Raw genomic sequence first — 19,751 nt, 5'->3', positions numbered from 1 at the left:
GATCGTCATGCAGACCCTTCAGCCCGATGTGGCTGGCTATGGGCTGTGACTGAGTGTGCTCTCCTGCCCAAACACCATGCTCCTCTCAGATTGCAGACACAGTTAGTTCAGTGAGTTGTGGTTGTCCTGACGTCGCCTTGGCAACCAGACTGCTATTGAGGGAGGTGGGAACAAGGTCCTAAGTTGTCTTGGAAACCACAAAATTCATCCTCAGGGAGGGGTCTGTGCTCTCCACACCACGTCTTTTCTCATGCAATTTTCTGGAATTCTCTTCTTTTGTGTAGTTGCCCCCTTTCTCCTCCCCCATTTCAGTGAGGTGGGAACTGAGGCTCAGCATGTATGTCCCCACACATTCTGGTTATCGTCCCCATGGAGACTCTACGGGCAAACCCAGCAGGCCTGGGCACACCACAAAGCACAGCGGTGCTGTGCCTGCTCCTTTCGAGCACCCGAGGTCTTCAAATGTGCGAATGTACTTTTTCACCCTAGATGGCTTCACCAAGCCAACTCCCAGTGGCTTTTTGACATTTTAGAACTTCTTTTTTAGAGTGGTACAAATCTAGTTAATCTTTTTTATTTCCATGTAGTTTGAGGGCAAAGTGCCCCTATTTCCATGTTATAGTTTGGGAAACCCAGGGAGTGGGGAGAAGAAACCTTTGGGATTGGCCCAGGAAGGGGACGACGGGCCCGTTCACTCCATTTGGAGTACGGTTTGGCCAGAGTGAAGTTCTGCCCGTTCCTAGGGAAGCCAGCAGTAGAGCCTGGGATTTCCTTTGCTCTCCCAGACTGAGAACTGAATGAGAGACAGAGTTGAGGAATGACAGAGAGGAGAGGCCAAAGGAGGTCATTAAGTCCTAGTCCTTTCTAGATAAGGCCACCGTCCCAGGTCACAGAGAATGCTGGTAACAGAACAGAGCCTAGAAACCCAGCCTCCTGCCTTCCATCCTCACCGGCGTGACTTCTTCCTCTACCCCGATACACTTAAGGCAGTTACCTACATGCTGTCTGCTGGTACCTATTGCTCTTGTTTGCTATTAATGTGATTCCCCTGTTGTGACGGGTGCTAACCCCTGTAGAGGGAACCACAGTAGGGTCCAGACAACCCCTGATAGGTAGGTCATACACATGCTTTATAGGCACCATTTATAGAATATTCATTGCAGGTCTTGTGTTAGCGGCTTTCAGTAGCTACATAGCATTTAAGCCTCACAACTCATGGAGAAAGTTATTAGCATCCCCAAAACAGAGCAAAGAACTAAAACAACTGCCTAGGATCCCACAGCAAGCAGACAAGTGGCAGAGTGAAGATTTGAAGCCAGGCCTGGTTGATTTACCATCAGTATTTTTCAACCATTACATGGCTGCCTGCCCTTGGAGGCTGACTCAGAAACTTCCTCAGAGAGGAAGCAGTAAACTACACAAAGAAAGACTGCCACCTGACCACCCTAAACCTTTGCAAACAGATTCGGTTTTCTGGAAAAATACAATTGCTCAGAAATAGGCATGTATGTCATCAAAGCTGTCTAACTAACAATGGTACAAGAAGTGAAAAAAAATATTCAATTCAGTGTATTATTTCAAATATGAAATATGTGTCTGTTTGATTTTTTTTTTCCATTGTCAATATTCCTGGTCACTTGGCTAGGCTGAAGCATTGGCTGAAGCTTTCCGTGTGCTTGTGACTATTTCCAGTTGCACAGACTCTACATGCTGGTGCTTTCCCTCTTGTGATAAAAAGGAGAGATGAAAGTTATTTTTAATTTCGTCACCGAACGAACATCCAAGTCTTCCCTTCCAGCAGATAAGCCTTTATGTTTTCTCAACAGGGTATTAATTATCTGGCTCTGGGAACGGACAGACGGGCTGTTTTGGTGGCTCTAGCTGCCCTGCCGGCCATTAATGCAATCGCTCGTGGACGCAGCAGGACTCAGAGGCTTCAGCAGGGAGCATCCTCCTCAATAAACTCAGACATGGGTAACTTGTTAAACACATTTATTGATTTCTTGACAGTAACCAAACACAGTGAGTGACCATTATAAACAAGAAAAGAAAGGCATTCGTTTGTACTTTGTGAGATCCAGCTGCACCTGGAGAGAAAAGACACCCCTTTCCCAGGAATTTACAAGGCAAAGTGCATTCCTTCAAGGGAGCATCACAGGGGGTGGGGATCGGGAGAATGGCAGTTTTGAAACGCAATAAATCTGTCGCCTGCTATCTCAGGCTGAAGCTCACCTCGTATGAATGATCGAGCCATGGAGTGGAATTAAAGTTATACTTGCTTAGCAAATGCATTCCTGATTGCCACAAACTCAGTAAAAACTGGCTGCAAATGAACAAAACATGTAGATGAAGGAACAAGTAAAATCAAAGAATGCAGTTGCATGGAGCCAGGGCTTAGCCTGTAAGGAAGGAGACCAGACCAAAGCCAGAAAAATAAAATTAACTCGTTAAACACATTTATTGAGCTGTTAACAATAACCAAACACAATGTATGACCTTTGGAAAACAAGAAACAGCAAATGGATCAATTCTGATCTTGGCAAATCCTACTACAGATATGTGACAAAGGGGAAATAATTCAATTTCTTTATAGTCTGCAGTGATAGATATATGTATATATACAATGTGTATCTCTTCAATGTCTGTCCTTTTTTTTTTTTGAATTGTTGAGTAAACAGAAGAATCATAATCTAGAAATAAGTGTCCTTGGCCAACTTTGTTCTAGTTCACCTGTCACCAGCATCCTCAAAGGATCTTAGGACGCTATCTGAGATTACTTGATGCAAAGAACAAAGTCTGCTTGATGCCGTCGGAGCTGTTTTTTTTCTCCTCTCTCTTTTGGAAGAATTTTGTATGTACAAAGGCTGAAAAGTCTCATTGGGTAGATTTATTAGTTCAGGAAAACAGTATCAAAATCGTAATCAGGTTAACTGGTTATTTTCTTCTAAGACCTCTTATGAATGAGCCTTTTGATTCTGAAACTTGACTTCCCATCTTGGAGACTGTGAGTGTGTAGATATGTTTGCGTGTGTGTGTGTGTGTGTGTGTGTGTGTGTGTTTGTGTATAAGAGTTATGTTCCTCTGCCATGGTTTTGCAGACACTTTTCATGAAGAAAGGGCCAGTCCAAAGAGTAAATGAGGCTTGATCAAGGGAGGGGAGGAGAGAGAAGAAAGAAGGGGACATCCTAGGTTACGTCAATTCACTGTTGTAGCATTTCGTTGAGATGGGATTCTTCTTGGCCTATTTCCCTATTTGAGGAGCCATTCATTTACTGGAAAGAGACAGAAAGAAACACACATACACACACGACACAAAATGAGGCATAACTGAATTAATTTGCACAGAGTTTGGGACTCTTACTTCAAAGGGGAAGGGGCAGTTCTATAAATGACTGCTTACTTGTAAATACTTTAGTTGCATCATTGTACTAGCCACACTTCAAACATTCAATAGCCACATATGGATAGTAGCTACCATACTGGACAATGCAGATATAGAATATTTTTACTGTGGCACAAAAGTTCTGCTCTAGACCAGGGGTGAGTAAATGACAACCTCCAGGTCAAATCCAGCCTGTGATCTGTTTTTGTAAATACTTTTGTTAAAACACAGCTCTACCCATTCATTTACATATTATCTATGGCCTCTTTTACACAACATCAGAGTGTGGCAGACTGTATGGCTCACAAATCCTGAAATATTTACCATCTGGCCCTTTACAGAACAAGTTGGCCTACCCCTTCTCTAGACTGTAAGCTCTGTATGATTGGGGTCATATCTGTCTTCATCACACTGTATCCTCATCTCCAAGCAAAATGCCTGGCACATAGTAGGTGTACAATAAATAGTTGAATAAAGATAAGGCTCAGTGAACGAGCTGAGTATTTATTTGTCTAGTAGTTCTAGCTGGAAGGGAACAGAAAATTATGGTTTGGGCACTTTGCATGTGTCTGAGAGAGAAAAAAGAAAGAAAGAAATGTGGGGCAAGTAGGAGAGATGAAGTGGGGGACCAAGGGGCAGCAGGGGTAGTGGCTTCTAAAAGCTGCCTGGTAACATCCACAGCCCCCATATTTGAGCAGCACATTATTGCTACAAAGAGCTTCTCCATCCAGGCTTTATTCATTCCTCACTGAAGTAGCTGGTATAGGGACTGTCATGAAAGAAGCCAGCTCTAGAAGGGTAAATGCCTTGGCTGGGTCTGCATGGTTTGGTGGTAACAGAACCAGGCCTGAAACTTGAGCATCCTGACTCTGGGTCAAGGGCAGCTCCGTGACGCCATTCTGCCTCCATCTTCCTTTCTATGTTGAGGGTTTACTGTAATGATCAGTAGATACTTCGTGTATAGAAGGGAAGCGAAAGGGCTGGGTGTGAACCGGAGGCTTACAGGAGGCATGATCCCGATAGAGGGAATGGCCCTCCCTTATAATGGGAATGACTGTCATTTCTAGGGACATAGCACTGGAAAAGGATGCATTCACATACACTCCCTCACTGGAGTCCAGTGGCCTGGCATCAGAGTATTTGCTTACCTTCTGGGGGGAAGGGTCTATTGTGCACATAACTAAAAGGCTCTAATTCTTCTAGCTGTCCTGTTCTACCACATAATCTTGAAAAAAAATCAACCTCTCTGGGCTCCTCTGTAAAATGGCAATAAAAAGGCTGTTTTGCCTGAGCCAGAAGGGCTTTACAGTTTGATCTCTATCTCTAGCTCTAACCTATCAGCTTTACCAACAGAAAGGTACCATGCACGCGGAGGGTGGCTTGCCTTAATTGTCACTTATAATCAGGATTCCTATAATGCCAGGCCTTTAAGAACATGTCTAAGCAGGAGGGCTGAGCTCTGGCTTGGGTCAACTGCTACTCTGAGCCAGGCACCCACCTCTGTACTGAAGCTTCTGGGCTCGGTTGTTTGGACAGTCCTTCCCTTGTAAACTGAAGTTGATGTTGGTGCGGATACAGCGGTTGTTGAGTGGCTGGACAGGCCTGAAGTTGTCACTCATGCTCAGAAAGATCTGAGATGGCTGATTCTGGCTGAGCAGGCGTAAGGAATGCATCTGAGGGAGAGAGAAACAGCTGTGATATCCACCCATCCTCTTAAACGCACGAGGGAAGAAGTCAGACTGTGTAGACTGTGGCCAAGACAGGCTGTCTGGGAAAGGACACATGAGCCCCTCGGAGACCCTTGTTCTGTGGGTTCAGTTGTGCTGGAGACCCACAGTTCCTCCATGCATGGAGCGAAGCCTTACTTCTTGCTCAGTCGCTCACGGAGGCCTCTGAACAAATCAATTACTTTCTTTTATCCTCATGTATGCCATCTGTCAAAGGAAGAAATCCTGCTAGGTATTCTCCAGGGCCTCTTTCTCTTACACCCCATGGTTCAATAATTCCCAACAATTCAGAGAAGTACTCCCCCACATGGGTATTATCTAAACTACAGTGATTGGTCCAGGGGTCAGGGCAAAATTAAGCTGGATTTGTTTGATTCTTTTTCTGGGAAATCAGGACCGGGAGCTGGACTAAAACATTTGCAGCCATGTTCCACCCCGGAACTGAGCAGCAAAGGAAGCATCTCTAGCAGGAGAGAAGAAGAAAGCAAGTGTGCAGTACAGAGCAGCGATGAAGGGCTCCTGGGGTTCGGATGCCAGCAAATTCCTGACATCAATTTCAGATCTTAAAAAATTCCATAAGATGCGCCAGTATTTCTTGAATGAATCCTTTTTCTAAGTTTAAGTTATCTGGAGGGGGTTGCTTTGTCACCAAGAGTCCTAATCAATATAGATAGGATCAGGGACTTCAAATTATTCACATTGTTGCTGGGTTGTAAGTTGACCCTTGAACAATTTGGGGGTTAGAGGCGCCAACCCTCTGTGCTGTTGAAAATCTGTGTGTAACATTTGACTCCGTCCAAAACTTAGTTGTGTCTTGATATCCATGGGGGATTCGTTAGAGGACCTCCTGCAGAAACCCAAATCCATGGGTGCTTAAGTCTCCCACATAAAATGGTGTAGAACAATGCATGCAGTTGCCTCCTCTATATCTGTGGACTCCCAATCACAGATCAAAAACAGTACAGGGATGTATTGAGAAAATCTGCATATAAGTGGACCGGTGCAGTTCAAGCCATGTTGTCAAGGGTCAACTGTACCTTTCCTGTGAAGGAGAATGGGTTCTGCTTCCTTTGTTCATCTTTCCTTTGAGTTTTGACAATCACAGAATGTCAGAGCTAGAACAGGTTCATGTAACTTACCCCCTCATCATACAGGGCAGTATTTATTTCACATAGGAGCACAGGATGAGCCATGAGCAAAGCTGGCCTCAGAGGCTAGATCTCCTGGTTCCCATCCAGTTCTGAGGAATCCTAGCCAGCTTTACAAGGAATCCTGTGAGATACTCTAAAATAAATTCCGCATTCAAATATGTTTGTGAAATGCTACCTATCATATAGTTTCCCCTTGGAGACCACATATGTATTATCACTTTAAAGGCCTGAGAAGTCTCCCAACAGTGAAATCTAATGAACTCTTCTTTAACCCAGATTTTCAAACATATTTGATCATGTCATCCATTTTGCTCATTTGTTTTTGAATATTATCTCTAGAGAACACTTTGGGAACTAACCCCGCTGTCCTTTCTCACGTAGACAGGTCGGATGCTTCTACAATTAGTTCATGCTATCCTTTTCAGATGTTGATTCTTTAAACATAGGTGTGATGAGTTGAATTGTGTACCCCACAATTCAAAAGTTAAAGTCCTAACCCCACAGTACCTCAGAATGTGACCTTATTTGGAAATAGGGTCATTACAGATGGAATTAGCTAAAATGAAGTTATTGGGGTAGACCCTAATCTGACTGATTGGGGTGGGCCCTAATACAATATGACTGGTGTCCTTGTCAAAAGGGGGATTTAGACAGAGGGAGAATACCATGTGAAGATGAAGGCAGAGTGGGGATGATGCTTCTATAAGCCAAGTAACACCAAAGACTGTCAGAAACCAGGGGAGAGGCATGGGAGAGATTCTTCCTCACTCCCTCAGAAGGAATCAACCCTGCTGACACCTCTATCTGGGGCTCAAATCCTCTTGAACTGTGAGACAATGCATTTCTGTTATTCAAGCCACCAAGTTTGTGGTAATTTGTTAAAGCAGTCCTAGCAAACGAATACAACAGTCATGCCACAAACGCAACCAGTCTTCACATCCTCTTCCCATTAGCTAAAAGGCTACAGTGAAGCTCACCTGCATCCTTGTTATATAGACAGGTTTGTTCATTATTATCCAACTTGCTGTCTCATAGCAGGGTGGGATAGTCATCGACCCATCATACGTAATGAAACTAGAGGTCTCTGGATATAGTTCCTCTATATTAAGTCCCTGTAGTAAATATGCATCATCTAAAGAAGGAAAGAAGATTTAAGAATTAGGTTTCTTGAGAAAGTGCTGGTATTGCTGATTTCCCCCCGCCTTTTCTGATTCCAAAAGACTGTATCTGTCAGGAGAGGCTGCAGTAACAACAGTCCCCCAGATCTCAATCATTTTAAACAATAAAGGTTTATTTCTTGCTCACATGTCCACTCTAGGTTGGCCGAGGGCTTCTTCCATGTCATTGTTGCCCACACTCTGCGACCCAGATTCTTAGTGTGGCTGCTATCTGGACACTTGTAAGTTGCAATGATAGGAGAAGAAGCATGGTCACACACATGTTGGCTCTTAAAGCTCCCAGCCCAGAAGTGGCGCATGTCACTTCTGTATACATTTTGACAGCCAAAGAAGTCACGTGTCCAAGGTCGACGTTAGGAATGAGAAGAAGCACATTCTTCCTGCAGGACGGGGCACTGAGTCTTGGTGAACAGAAATCTCAACTACCACAAGGACACAGGAAGAGCCAAGTACTTGGTTATGGTCCCCGAGACTGGGACCCACAGCATGAAAGTCATAATGAAATGCACTGTTAAAGGCTCAGGCCCTGCGGAAACATTGCCTGGTCACCATTCCTATTTCTTAACATTGCTTAATTAAAAAAAAAAATAATAAATTAGGAAAATAGTTTTAGAAAGAAAAGTAAGTCAGGCCAAATCCTACCATGAGATTTAACAGTTAAGTTCCACAACTGATTTCATTTTTGTGGATCTCCTTTCCATCAGGCCCAAGCAGATAGCCTTTTCTCTTACACCTACTTGAGGTAATCACACTCATATATCTTTTATTATTAAATTTACTTTTTCAATTATAAAAGTGGCATAAGCACATATCAGACTCAATGGAGAAAAGAGAGAAAAAAGACAATAATAACACAGATCATCTAAAACAATTGTCATTAATATTTTTTTCTTCTGATTTTTTTTTCCATTTAATGCATTGGTTGTATTTTTATGAAACTAATGTACTGGAGTTTTCAAATCTCAATAAATTGCAATGAACCTCTCTTACTCTACTCTCTGCTCCCTTCAATCCTTGTTTTGCACACTCTTGCTCTCTTCCCCTGGCTACTGAATCACCATATTTTCCTGGCCCCTTTCCTTTTGGGTTCTGTTGCTTGCTGACTCCTGATTTTCTACCTGCTTCTCTCAGTGCGGGCATTTCCTGAGGATCAGGCCAAGGCTGTTTTTTCACTGCCCACTCTACTCTCTCATCGTAGGGTAGCCCATCTGCATTCATGGCTTCCATTGCCCTCTGTACCCAAGTGATCCCAGATTTATGTGTCCAGAGGTCTTGCACCCCTGATTTGCCATGAGCGTCCACCATGATGGCCTATCCCAGAGGCCTGGAGAACACCTGGCAAGGACCCAAAGCCTGGCTGGCTGAGGCATGAGACTGGGTCCTCCAGCCCCCTGGACGTATGCATGTTCTCTAGTCCACGTGTTCAACTCCCAGTGGGAAAGGACTAACTCTTCAGTGGTTGATACAATCTTTCAAGTTTAGAACTGTGCACATATAGCTGGAAACTCATAGTGACTTAGTGAGATTGTTCAGGCAGATAATAATATCCTCACGGACAAGACACTGAAGATCAGAGAGGTAGAGTGACCTGCCCCAGGTCCCAGAGCTAGCTGGTAACTGCAGAGTGGGGACTGAAACCCAGCTCTCCTGACCTCCAGACCGCGGTCATTCAACAAATGTTCACTAAGTACCTCTTTGTCCAGGGCACAGGGTGGGGCTCCAGGGGTAGAGCAGTGAACAAGACGGATGCAGTGCCTGCCCTCATTCTAGTTGAAGAGACAGACAACAAATGGCAAAGTCAATATATGTAGAGTAATATCAGGTGGTGATAAGGGCACCTTGGCCTGGCCTGTACCTATCTACTGATCCTGAGCATTAAGGCTGCTAATCCGTTCTTCTGGGCAAAGGTCCCCTTCCTGTCCCATCTCTTCCTCCAGAAATTCCTCGCTCAAATTTCTCTAATAAGAAAGAGCCACCTCTGCCAAGGGAAGCTGAACTTCAGTGTTCCTTCACTTGTTAATTAAGAAGTCCATGGAGCTAGTGGTTTAGAACGATGTAAATAGAAGCACCATTCGTCTGCTCCATCCCAAACAGCCCCTCTTGGCCTCCGACTACTCTGATGGAGTAACTGAACCTCTCCAGGGTTCTGCCATACAGTGCCTACGAGAGAGACAGATTGGCTAAGCCGGATCTGGAGACCGACCTTAGGACAAAGGACTTTCTTCCACTTCCCATGTAAAAGTTTCTGCCTTTCCATCACAACATCAGGGAATCGGGACAAGCCCAAGGGAGACACCATGATTGGAACACGGCTGAGATGAGGCTGCATTCTGGCCCACGTGGTTAGATGCTTCTTCCGTGACAAAGTCATAATGCCCGGAGCACACAATGAGGTGATGGTCCTCGAGATTTAGATCAGGTACCAACGCAAAGAGCTTATGTTGAGTATCCATCTTTTGGTTCTGTTTCTTAATCCCCTAGCATGTGTCAGGCACGAAGCTCGGCCTGGGCAAGCAGGACGTAATTATGTGGAGGCAGCAAAGAGCAGCAAAGACAGTTATATGTATGTGCACTGGGTACATTGAGAGGTTGTCAGTTCTGCCAGGGGGCGGGACTCGGGAGAGGATTAACTGAGGAGCTGCTCTGAACTGCGTCTTGAATGACAGGAGGTAATCAGTTGGGGCTGGCAGGGGTAGGGGGTGGGCACTGTAGGCAGTCACGCTAGAGGAAGAGCTAAGGACAGCTGAGAGCTATGTACAGAGCAGTGCACGCCCAGGGACAGCTGGAGTGTGGGCGCGATGCAGGGGGAAGGGTGTCGTGAGAAACGAGGCTGGAGGGTGAACACTGGCCACATCCAGAAGGCCCTTCTCTGTGCTGTGGGGAGTTCGGGCTTCATCCCGTAGGCAATGGGGAGCTACTGAAGGGTTTTAAGCAGGGGAGTCGTGGGATCAGATTTGCAACTCTGACGGTGCTTTGGCTTGAGGATTAACATATTGAATGAGCGAAGGAAGCATTGGGCACATCTTTACGAAAGGTCACTGTGATTTGTTTAACCAAGCTTGCACGCGGAGCATACTGGGTACTCTAGCATGCTGCCATTATTGTACTTTATTTTATTCAGGGCTGTAGGTAGGACGGAAGGAAGGAGGCAGTAGAATGAGGGGTATTCCAGGCATGACTGGAGGACAAAAAAAAGAACATTTATGTCTCTCTGAAACTCAAACGAGCTTCTGTGTCGCATCCACACTTGAAAAAAAGATTTGTATGTGTGTGTTTGTGTGTGTGTGGTGTGAGGGGACAGGCTAGGAGCAAGAGGCAAAAGGTCATTATGTTCACGGATATGAACAGAATGGATACGCCACACAGCAGGGTAACAGCATGTTTGCAAAACACTATTGCTCTGAGGGTGCCCCAGACTCCGCCCACTGCGGTCCTGCCAGGAGTTTCTCTTCATCCTCAGAGAAGGCGGGCAGCTTCCGCCCTCCCACGATCCTCATTCCCTAATGTTATGTCCATGAAGCTCGCTAACACTCATACTTTTCCCTTTGCCCTTTTTATTTCCTCTCACTACAGAACTTGGAGAGACCCAGTGCGGAGGGTATGAGCTTTGGACTCAGATGTGAGAGTGAACGTGAGGGCTGACTTTGCTGCTCCCCATCGGGTGACGTTGGATATGCAGGTGACCATCTGAGCCTCAGTTTCCACATTTGTTGTATGCAGATAGGACCAGACAGTGGACTGCATGTGTGTCCCCCCCAGTTCCTATGTTGATGTCCTAACCCTTAATGTGATGATTTTAGGAAGTGGGGCCTTGGGGAGGTGATTAGGTCTTGAGAGTGGAGCCCCCATGAATGGCATTCGCGCTCCTATAAAAGGGACTCAGGGGGTTCTCTCACCCTCTTTCTGCCATGTGAGAACACAGCAAGAATTCTGAAACCCAGAAGAGGCTTCTCACCCCAGAACTCAACCATGCTGGCACCCTGATCTTGGACTTTCAGCCTCCAGAGCTGTGAGAAGTAAATGTCTGGTGTTTGTATGGTATTTTCTTATAGCACCCCGAAATGACTGAGAGAGGCTTGTCTGAGGAACAAAGATCATGCTTTTCAATTACTTGGCACAAGGCCTGGTAAGTACTCAGTGATGCTGGGTAGCATTGATGCCACGCCACCCTTCCTGGGGTGTCCTTGCCCAGTTTCTCCAGGATAACCCCTGCTTGACCTCCCTGAGGCCGCCTGGCTCTCCTCAGCTGGTTTGGTGCCTTCCTTTTTCACCATATTTACTGAATTAGGTTGCCAACAATCACTTACTTTTTAAAAATGTCCTCCCTAAACTGAGCCTTTGGGAAAAGGGTTTCCGTCTTTTATCTGTGAATCCCCAAGCCCCATCATGGGGTCCACTATTGAGTGGATGCTAAATAGAGATTAAATGAATGCATGAACGAGAGGGTTTCTGTCCAGCAGCTCCACCTGCTGGTGGTGCTGGGCATACACTAAGGGAGGAAGAGGCAAAAGTATCTGTCAGACGATGGAGAAAATTCTCTGAGGCTCCAGTCTGTACCATTAACAGGCTGGAAGGGATGCTGCCCACCAGCACTCCATATAAATCACACCCCAAGATAGCAGAGTGCCACTGAGAGTGTTGCCTGTCTCCATATGGCATTACTGTCTTTCTACACCAACCACGCCTGAACGCTCATACGTCTTTACATTGACGTAATTGGTGTGTATTTATTTAACCTGTAAGGTTTGTCCTCATGACTGACCACTCTGCCTCAAAGCCGGCCATTAAATCAGTGTTTTATCTTTTAGGGATTGGAATTTGAGAACCACATGCTACCTTTTTGCATCTTCTTTTTCCCTATGGAGACCAGCTTGGTGTGTTTGGCAGGATAGAAGCAGTGGAACCCAAGAAAAGAATATGGGCAAATCCAGCAGTTTTCAGTCCCAGTGTCAAGGAACACTGGGGTGTCTTCCATGGCTGATCAGGACAGGAATTATTATCACCCACAGACTACCTCGTTCATGCAGCAGCCTGCAGAAAAAAATTGCTTTGGCACTGCAGACCAAAAGGAGACTAAGAACTAATGCACTGGCAAGTGGATTCTGCTCTCCAAACTCTCATGGCTCTATTCAGTAGAAAGAGTGGCAAAGATCCAGAGGAGGTCAGAGCGTTTTATGAGTAGAGAAATACAAATGTGAGGTGAAGCTCCGAGGCCAGCCGGGGGATCACGCCTGCCTCTGCTTGCTTGCTTTAAGAAGTTACTGAGAAGTGATGGCAGAAGTTCAAATAAATTTTCATGGCTAGCTTTAAAGAGAGGTCTATCTATCTATCTATCTATCTATCTATCTATCTAAGTATCTATCTATCTATGTATCTATCTGTCATCTATCTATCATCTGTCAATCTCTATATCAGTCTATCTATCATTATCATTTATCTATCTTAGGAGAATATAGCTTATAGAAGACTTCAAGAAGAAGTCTTAACTCAAGTTTAAGTTCTAATTGTGGCTTCGCCAGTAACTTCCTCCTCCTTCAGGGCTGTCACGTAACCTCTTGCTTGGGGGCACCAGACTATTCTGGATATAGCTAAAGTCATCTTCAGGTCAAAAAAAAAAAATCTATAAACTTCCAAATGCCCTTCAACAGAAACAAGTTTACACAGACAAGTTTATCTTAAGTAGGTCAAATTTTTGGTATGAGAGTGTTGTAGTGTTTTATATGTTGGCTACATCTTTATAGCGCAAGAAAATCCCTTGGGTAATCAATAAGGACAGAATATTTATGCACCATTTACAGCCCAATTTTATTCTTTCAAACGGCTGTAGAAGTTGATGGCTGTGCTCCTGACTTTATGACATGCTCTTGCTGTCTATCAATTATGTCACGTTGAGTTCTTAGTCATAGACACAATTCCCAAGCTGGCTTAAAATTGTTTTCTTTTTTAAGAGAAACACGATGATGAAATACCTAGAACTGCACAATGGGGGAATCTTCCCTTAATCAGCGCTTTAATGACAGCCTCTGTTAAATGCATTGCATTTACTGATGTGGACCACTGATGAGATTTAACTTTGCCTGGCTTCCTGCTTATGCAGTTCCCATTCAAAGAGAACAATGCCAATGAGAAAAAGGCTTGGCAGTTCCGGAGATCAATACCGGGCTTGCTTCTGATCAATATGGAACTACTTGGCAATTTTCTCACATAGAATGACATTTCCCCTTGTAATCTGGGGGCACATTCAACTGCAATGAAAAAAGGCAATTACCAAAGCATAAAGTAATATGATTTTTTTGGTTGTTGTTTTACACAAACAATAAATGAAAAAAAGAGCCTCCGAGAACTGGATTCATGGAGGTAAGCTGCTCCTTTTTTTGTTTTCCACTGACTTCAGTTACTACTTAGATTGCACCATGGGAAGGGGCGTGCTGCATTTCGCATTCTGTGAAAACATTTCCGAAGCCATTCACTTGAAATGAAAGTACCAGTTCAATTAAGCATAGAGAATGGCACCAGGAGCAATATGCTTCAAATCCCCAGTGATATTTCATCACGTTTAACACAGCGCCCATCTGGGGGGCGGGTGCACAGAACACTTCCTGAGGAACTGAGAAGTATGAGGCACTTACCTACACATCCATCTTTTCGCCTGGGTGGGGGTGGGGGCACTGAAGCAAAGTTACAAACAGGCAAGGCTAAAACAGAAGTTTTAAAAGGGGCCCATACTGGGTGTGAATACACCATGTTGAAAATCTCTCCTCCAAAAGCCTTCAGCTGTGCCTTTATTTCCTCAGAGGAAATACATAGTAAGACAATAGCCAGACCCTTTAAAATTCGGAATCTGTGATCTTTTGGATTCTTATTGGACTGAAGTTCACCATTATATTTACTGTCTGTGACATGAATGGAGTATGGGAAACAGAAAGAGAAGCTACCAAAATGATACACTGTCCTAGGACATTGGAAGAAAGAGTTCATTTGTATGTAGCGTCCTAACCACGAGTCCCTGTCACCATTTAAGAACGCTCTTTTGCACTTCACTGGTCACTGGTTTCACCACTTTAAAATATCATAAGATTAAAAAAAAAATAATGCTAGTTTGATGAAGTCAAGTGGATACTAAAATGATATGAATGTTACCTTTTACATAATCAGGGCTCTGTGCCTGCTAATTAATTAACACAAGGAAAACGGAGGGATATTGGCAGTATTCGAAAACATTACATTAAAAAAAAATTAAAGTAATTTGAGTAAATGACCAATAGCTCCTCCAGAAAAATCTAGTCAGAAAATCCATTTTTTCAATGTCATGATTTCAGTCCTGACCCTCAATCTGTTGAAGGGGCATTTAACTTTAGTAAAATGGATTTTCTGTAGAGGACTTTGTAAATTCAACCTGAAATTAATTTGGGCTGGTCTTTTCCCTTGTTGGTCTGGGTTAGTGACAGGGTTCTATAAAATGTGCTCAGACCATGTGAAACCTACACTTCCAAGGAAAGTCGTGGAACCTCATTAAGCCGTCACCATCAACTGCATGGGTTCACACACAGAAACTGTGCTTCATTCAAAGTGAGCCAATGGTTGCCTGGATGCCCTGTACTGCATTTATCTTGATCATATTTTTTATTTGGCATCAAAGTGTGACCTACCTCCCACCTTTCAGGACCATGGAGTTTCGGACAGCTTAGAAACAACACGAAACTATCCACCTCGTTTATAACAGTCATTGTCTGGTCAATGGCTTCATTACCATGCTTAGTCCTCACCCCAACCTTCTGACCACCGGCATTAATATCTTCACTTTAGTGATAAAGAAATCGTTATCACAGAGATGTTAAGAAACTTGCCTGCAGCTACACAGCAAAGGCAGTGGTAGCCAGGAGCCCAAGTCTGCTTAGTTCCATCTCTCTTCACTAAATACTTTCTTTCCCACAGTATGGTGGGTTTCACCAGCTTGATATCTGGCTTCCCAGCCTTTTGGCAAGATTCTCCTTCTTTCTTCCTTTTATGGATTCCCTGGCATCGATTTTCTTAACTGGCTCAACACACTGATTTTGCACAATTCCTCCCCCCACCTCCAGGCATCTAATCTATCATCCAACCAAACAAATGGACTGTGCCCAGGTAAGCTGCTGTTTGGTGGTGATGCTTCCGTGCTCGCAGGCTTGCTCTCGCCTCCTCACACCTCCTCGGCGAGTGGATGAGGCAGACACACAAGAGCCTCTTCCAGGGTGGGATTTACAAGATATCTTTAGAAACGATTTGCAGTCCTAAGTCACGAGGATTGGAGCTGCTCTTTCAAAAGTGAGGACATGTCCGCCTCTCTTCTCTATTTATTCTCACTCCCATGATTTTCCCCAAGTTGAAATGCCATCTGGATTCCAGTGACTTCCACATTTATATCTTCAATTCTCTCTGCTGAAATCCAGACTCCTGTATCCAACTGCTTATCCCACACCTTTTCTTGCATGGCCCATCGACATCTCAAGCTTGTTTGGAACGTCTAATTCCCTTCCTATCCACACATATACCTCACTCACAGGCTTCCCATCTCAGTTGATGGACATGCCTTCCTTCCAGTTGCTCAGGCTGAAAACCTTGCAGTCATTCTGGACTCCTCCCATGTGATCTATAAAGACATCTGTTGGCTCTTCCTTCAAAACAGACCAAATCATTTCTCCCCACTGCCCCCACGGTCATCATCAGCACTGTTTCATCATCTGGATTGCTGCCATCATCTCCCAAATCTCATCCTTACCCCTCTCTAGTCTATTCTTTACCAAACAAACACAGAGATCCGTTTGTCAGTGGATCATGTCATTTCTCTGCTTAAAGTCTTAGATTGATTCTCCTGACAGGGGCCTCTGAGGGAAAGGCTGATGGGGAAGGTAGCCATGACTTCTCTGGCTAATATGTATACCAATAATGCCAGTGCCACTATGGCCATCTGGGTGACACTGATTTCCACTGGTGGTCCCATGCCAGGGGACAGGCAGGAGTTGCAGAGAGCTTAGGATGGCATGAGCCTGAACTTGTAAAGTGTTCTCCAGTTCTGTGGTTACTTTATGTCCTTCCCGAGTGCAAACCAATGCAAAAAAGCAAAAAGATCGCTCTTCAAACTGAACCAAAGGTGGAATTAAGAGAAAGACATGCCGACAAATTTCATGAAAAATGATAGCCTTGTGGAGCCATGCTGGCCGAGCTGGCCTGCAGTCCTGTAGTTGGGAGCAGAGCCACCACTGACCCGCAGAAGCAGTGGGACCTCAATGCTTATCACTGAATGCTTGTTTATTATGCAGAAGTTGCTGACTTAATGGCCACTTTCTAGATGTGTGTCCTTGTGAATCGACTTCACTTCTTGGAGCCTTGGTTTCCTCATCTGCAAACTGGGATAGCAATCATACCTATTTTGAAGGTAGGTACTTTGTGTGCACTGGGAACGGTACTCTCTAGAAAGCTCTTGGCACAGAACCTGGAGTACAGAAAGTGCTCTGTTAGCATCACTTCCATACTCCTGCAGCTCAGCCTGTTACAGAGTGGGTGCCACATCTACGTGACGGGGCAAATTGAAGTTGCGCTGGGCTGTAATTCTGTGTTGCAGCAGCAGAAGGGGCTCGTTGAGAGATGGGGTGGGGGTTGAGGTCACGTGTCCCTGGGTAGTGTGGTTGGGTGGCAGTGGGGGAAATGGATTTATTTGTATCTTAGAAGTAGGCACTGCCGAGCAGGTGGCGTCCTCCTCTCAACTGGAATCCGCGGGCTCATGCCAGCATCACCTGCTGCCTCCTGCAGAGACTCTGGAGAGACTTCCAGGCTTGTATTTCCCACCTACTGGCTGTGTCCCAGTGAGTGACTTCTGTTTCAGAAAACCCCCTGCTTGCTGCCTGGCCAACCTTCCACAGGCTGGCTGCCTCAGGGAGTTTAGCTGGAGGGAAGAGTGCTGGCGCTTTCCTGCTGAGCAAATCAATCTGTTCAGCCACAGTGTTCTGGGCATAGTGGCGTCTAGGCCATTCCCACATGTAGGGGTCATCATTATCCCTGCAGTGTCACTCCTTTAGGTACGTGATAAATGTGCAACTGGGGACACCTCCATTATTCCCCAATGAGTGTAAGAGCACAAAATACCTGTGATTAGGGGGCCTAAAGCAGTTACCTCTCCCCATGGGAGTCTCTTTATCTTTCTGTATTTTCCCGTGGCCCAGACGGATAGATTATGAGGAACAGAAGGAGGAGGGGTTCCTGCTCTCTTTTATTTGCATTTCTAGAAGGGTGTCTCAAGAGGTGCTGAGGGCATTTCTTTAAATACACCTTCTGCATACACTCCTCAGCATGACATCAAGACCCTTCAAAGTCTGGCTCCAGACCATCTTTCCTGCCATTCTCTCTGCCCCATCACTGCTACCACAGGGGGCAATTCATTCCTCCATTAATTCAGGCCATCACCAATGTTTACTGGGTCTACTGTTAGACAAAGAGCTGATGAAGATACTTTCTCCCTTTGAACTCTTTCTAGTCCTTCTAATGGTCTCCTTGCTTTGGATCTTGGTCTAGAGGCTTACAATGTCCTCCCTCCTTCCTTCTCTCTATCTTTCTCCCTCCCTCTTTTCCTTCTTCCCTCCCTTCTTCCCTCCCTCCCTCCCTCCCTCCATCCATCCCTCCTTCTCTCTGTCTTCCTTCTTCCCTCCCTCCTTCTCTCCCTCCCTCCCTCTGTCTCTCTCCCTCTCCCTCCCTCCCTCCCTCCTTCCCTCACTCTCTCCCTCTTTCCCTCCCTCTTTCCCTCCCTTCCTCTTTTCTTTCTTTCCTCAGCAAATAATTATTCATATCCAGTCCTTATTTGAATGGCACCTGCTTTGTGCAACCTTGCCATGTAATTCTAAGCAGATTTTCAATGATCCGAAAGAATTATCTTTGTATTTTTAACATTGAACTTGTTACACCAATCCTTATAATACACTATGATATGTCTGTCTCTCTAACTCTAGAATGTGGGCCTTGACTCTTGAAAATGGACAGGAAATGTGTTCTATTGATCTCTCTATATCCTTGCACTCAGGAGCCACTCAATAAATATTTGCAGGGTGAGTGAACAAATGAAGAAAGGTCTTGGGTTTTAACATTGATACCCGCTTTAGCTATTGCCAGCGCGTGCCCTTCTCAGTTCCCACAGACTCCACGGGGGTGGCAGTCAGCAGGGACACTTCATTTGAAATAGATGAAGTTGAAGTTTCCCTTAGCCACCAAACAGTCATCCATCATTGGTCCCAACAAGCTCTGTTACCCTGGCTGTCCAGCCCCTATTTGCACCAGAATCCATATGTGTTCCCGAGGACACCTTTCCATAGCACAGATCCACATGGATGCTTTCTTTTTCAGCAACAGTCACGTCACTTCATATTAATCAGACCAGTGCTGGGGGTGGGGCAGGGAGGAAAGTCCCACTAATGATGGACTCTGCAGCTGGCAATGTGTTAGATTGTGTGTTGGGACTTAATGTGTGATTTCATGGCTTTTCATGGTCTCTAAACTGCAAATTCAAGATTATTTGAAAACAGTTTATTTAATTTTCATGCTTTTTTAATCAAAAAAGTTAAAAGACTAATAATGTTTTATGGGCGGTTATCAAATGTGCTATTTGCACATGTGGCAGAAATGTCTTCCTTAGCTGAGCAAACTAAGTGTGCATTTAGAGAGGACTCCATAGGGGTACTGATGAGGAAAGGCAGGGTAGTCCTGGAGATAACTTAGTTCATTCTTAGGTGATGATCATCTAGGTGGAGAGTAATTCTCCAGGTTCATTCATCACTCCCACCGCCTGTCTCCACCCCAATCTATCACTTCATATGGAAGAGCCTTGGCAGTGAGAACCTGTGGGAAGGGCTGGTGCCTGGCCCATCTGTTTATTCAGGGAGGCTCGCCTCGTGTCTGTCAAGGGGCAGGTGTGTAGGAAATGTTTGCTGACCGAATGAATAAATGACTGAGGAAAGGGTTCTCCATACACTCCCGCCAGCAGTCCAAGCTGAGACCTGAAAGCATTCACTCCGTCTTTCCCACATCACCGTGGGAAGCAGAGGCAGCAGGTGTAGCTGAGCGTCTCAGTGGTGGAGGACATGGCAAGGGGATGGGAGGTGTTCGAATGTTTGCACGCTGCTTTTAACTTCTGCGATTCAGAATCCTAGAGATTGAAGGGCCTTAGTACCTGAAGGTCAACGTCTTCCCTTTATAGACGAGGAAGCAGAGTCCAAATGAGGAAGTTCCTTGCTTATGGACAAAGTTGGGACTTGAATCCCACTTTCCTGCTCACTTCCAATTAGGTAAA

At 45.0% G+C, this 19,751-nt stretch overlaps 1 protein-coding gene across 1 annotated transcript in view; it reads right to left on the bottom strand.

Annotated features, from left to right (window-relative positions):
• Positions 1 to 1,971: 1,971 nt before the first annotated feature.
• Positions 1,972 to 19,751, bottom strand: part of CA10 (carbonic anhydrase 10) — a 452,569-nt gene continuing 434,789 nt past the window's right edge. Inside the window, exons 7-9 of the mRNA XM_033091320.1 lie at positions 7,238 to 7,392; positions 4,881 to 5,055; positions 1,972 to 3,272 (exon numbers count right to left, since the gene is read on the bottom strand). Of these exons, the coding sequence (XP_032947211.1) occupies positions 3,250 to 3,272; positions 4,881 to 5,055; positions 7,238 to 7,392 (353 nt within the window). The 3' untranslated portion in view covers positions 1,972 to 3,249. The remainder of the gene's footprint in view (positions 3,273 to 4,880; positions 5,056 to 7,237; positions 7,393 to 19,751) is intronic.

Source organism: Rhinolophus ferrumequinum, chromosome 21 (assembly GCF_004115265.2).
Source record: "Rhinolophus ferrumequinum isolate MPI-CBG mRhiFer1 chromosome 21, mRhiFer1_v1.p, whole genome shotgun sequence".
NCBI lineage: Eukaryota > Metazoa > Chordata > Mammalia > Chiroptera > Rhinolophidae > Rhinolophus > Rhinolophus ferrumequinum.
The sequence above is the reverse complement of the archived record's forward strand: the minus strand, read 5'-3'. Positions and strand labels throughout refer to the sequence as shown.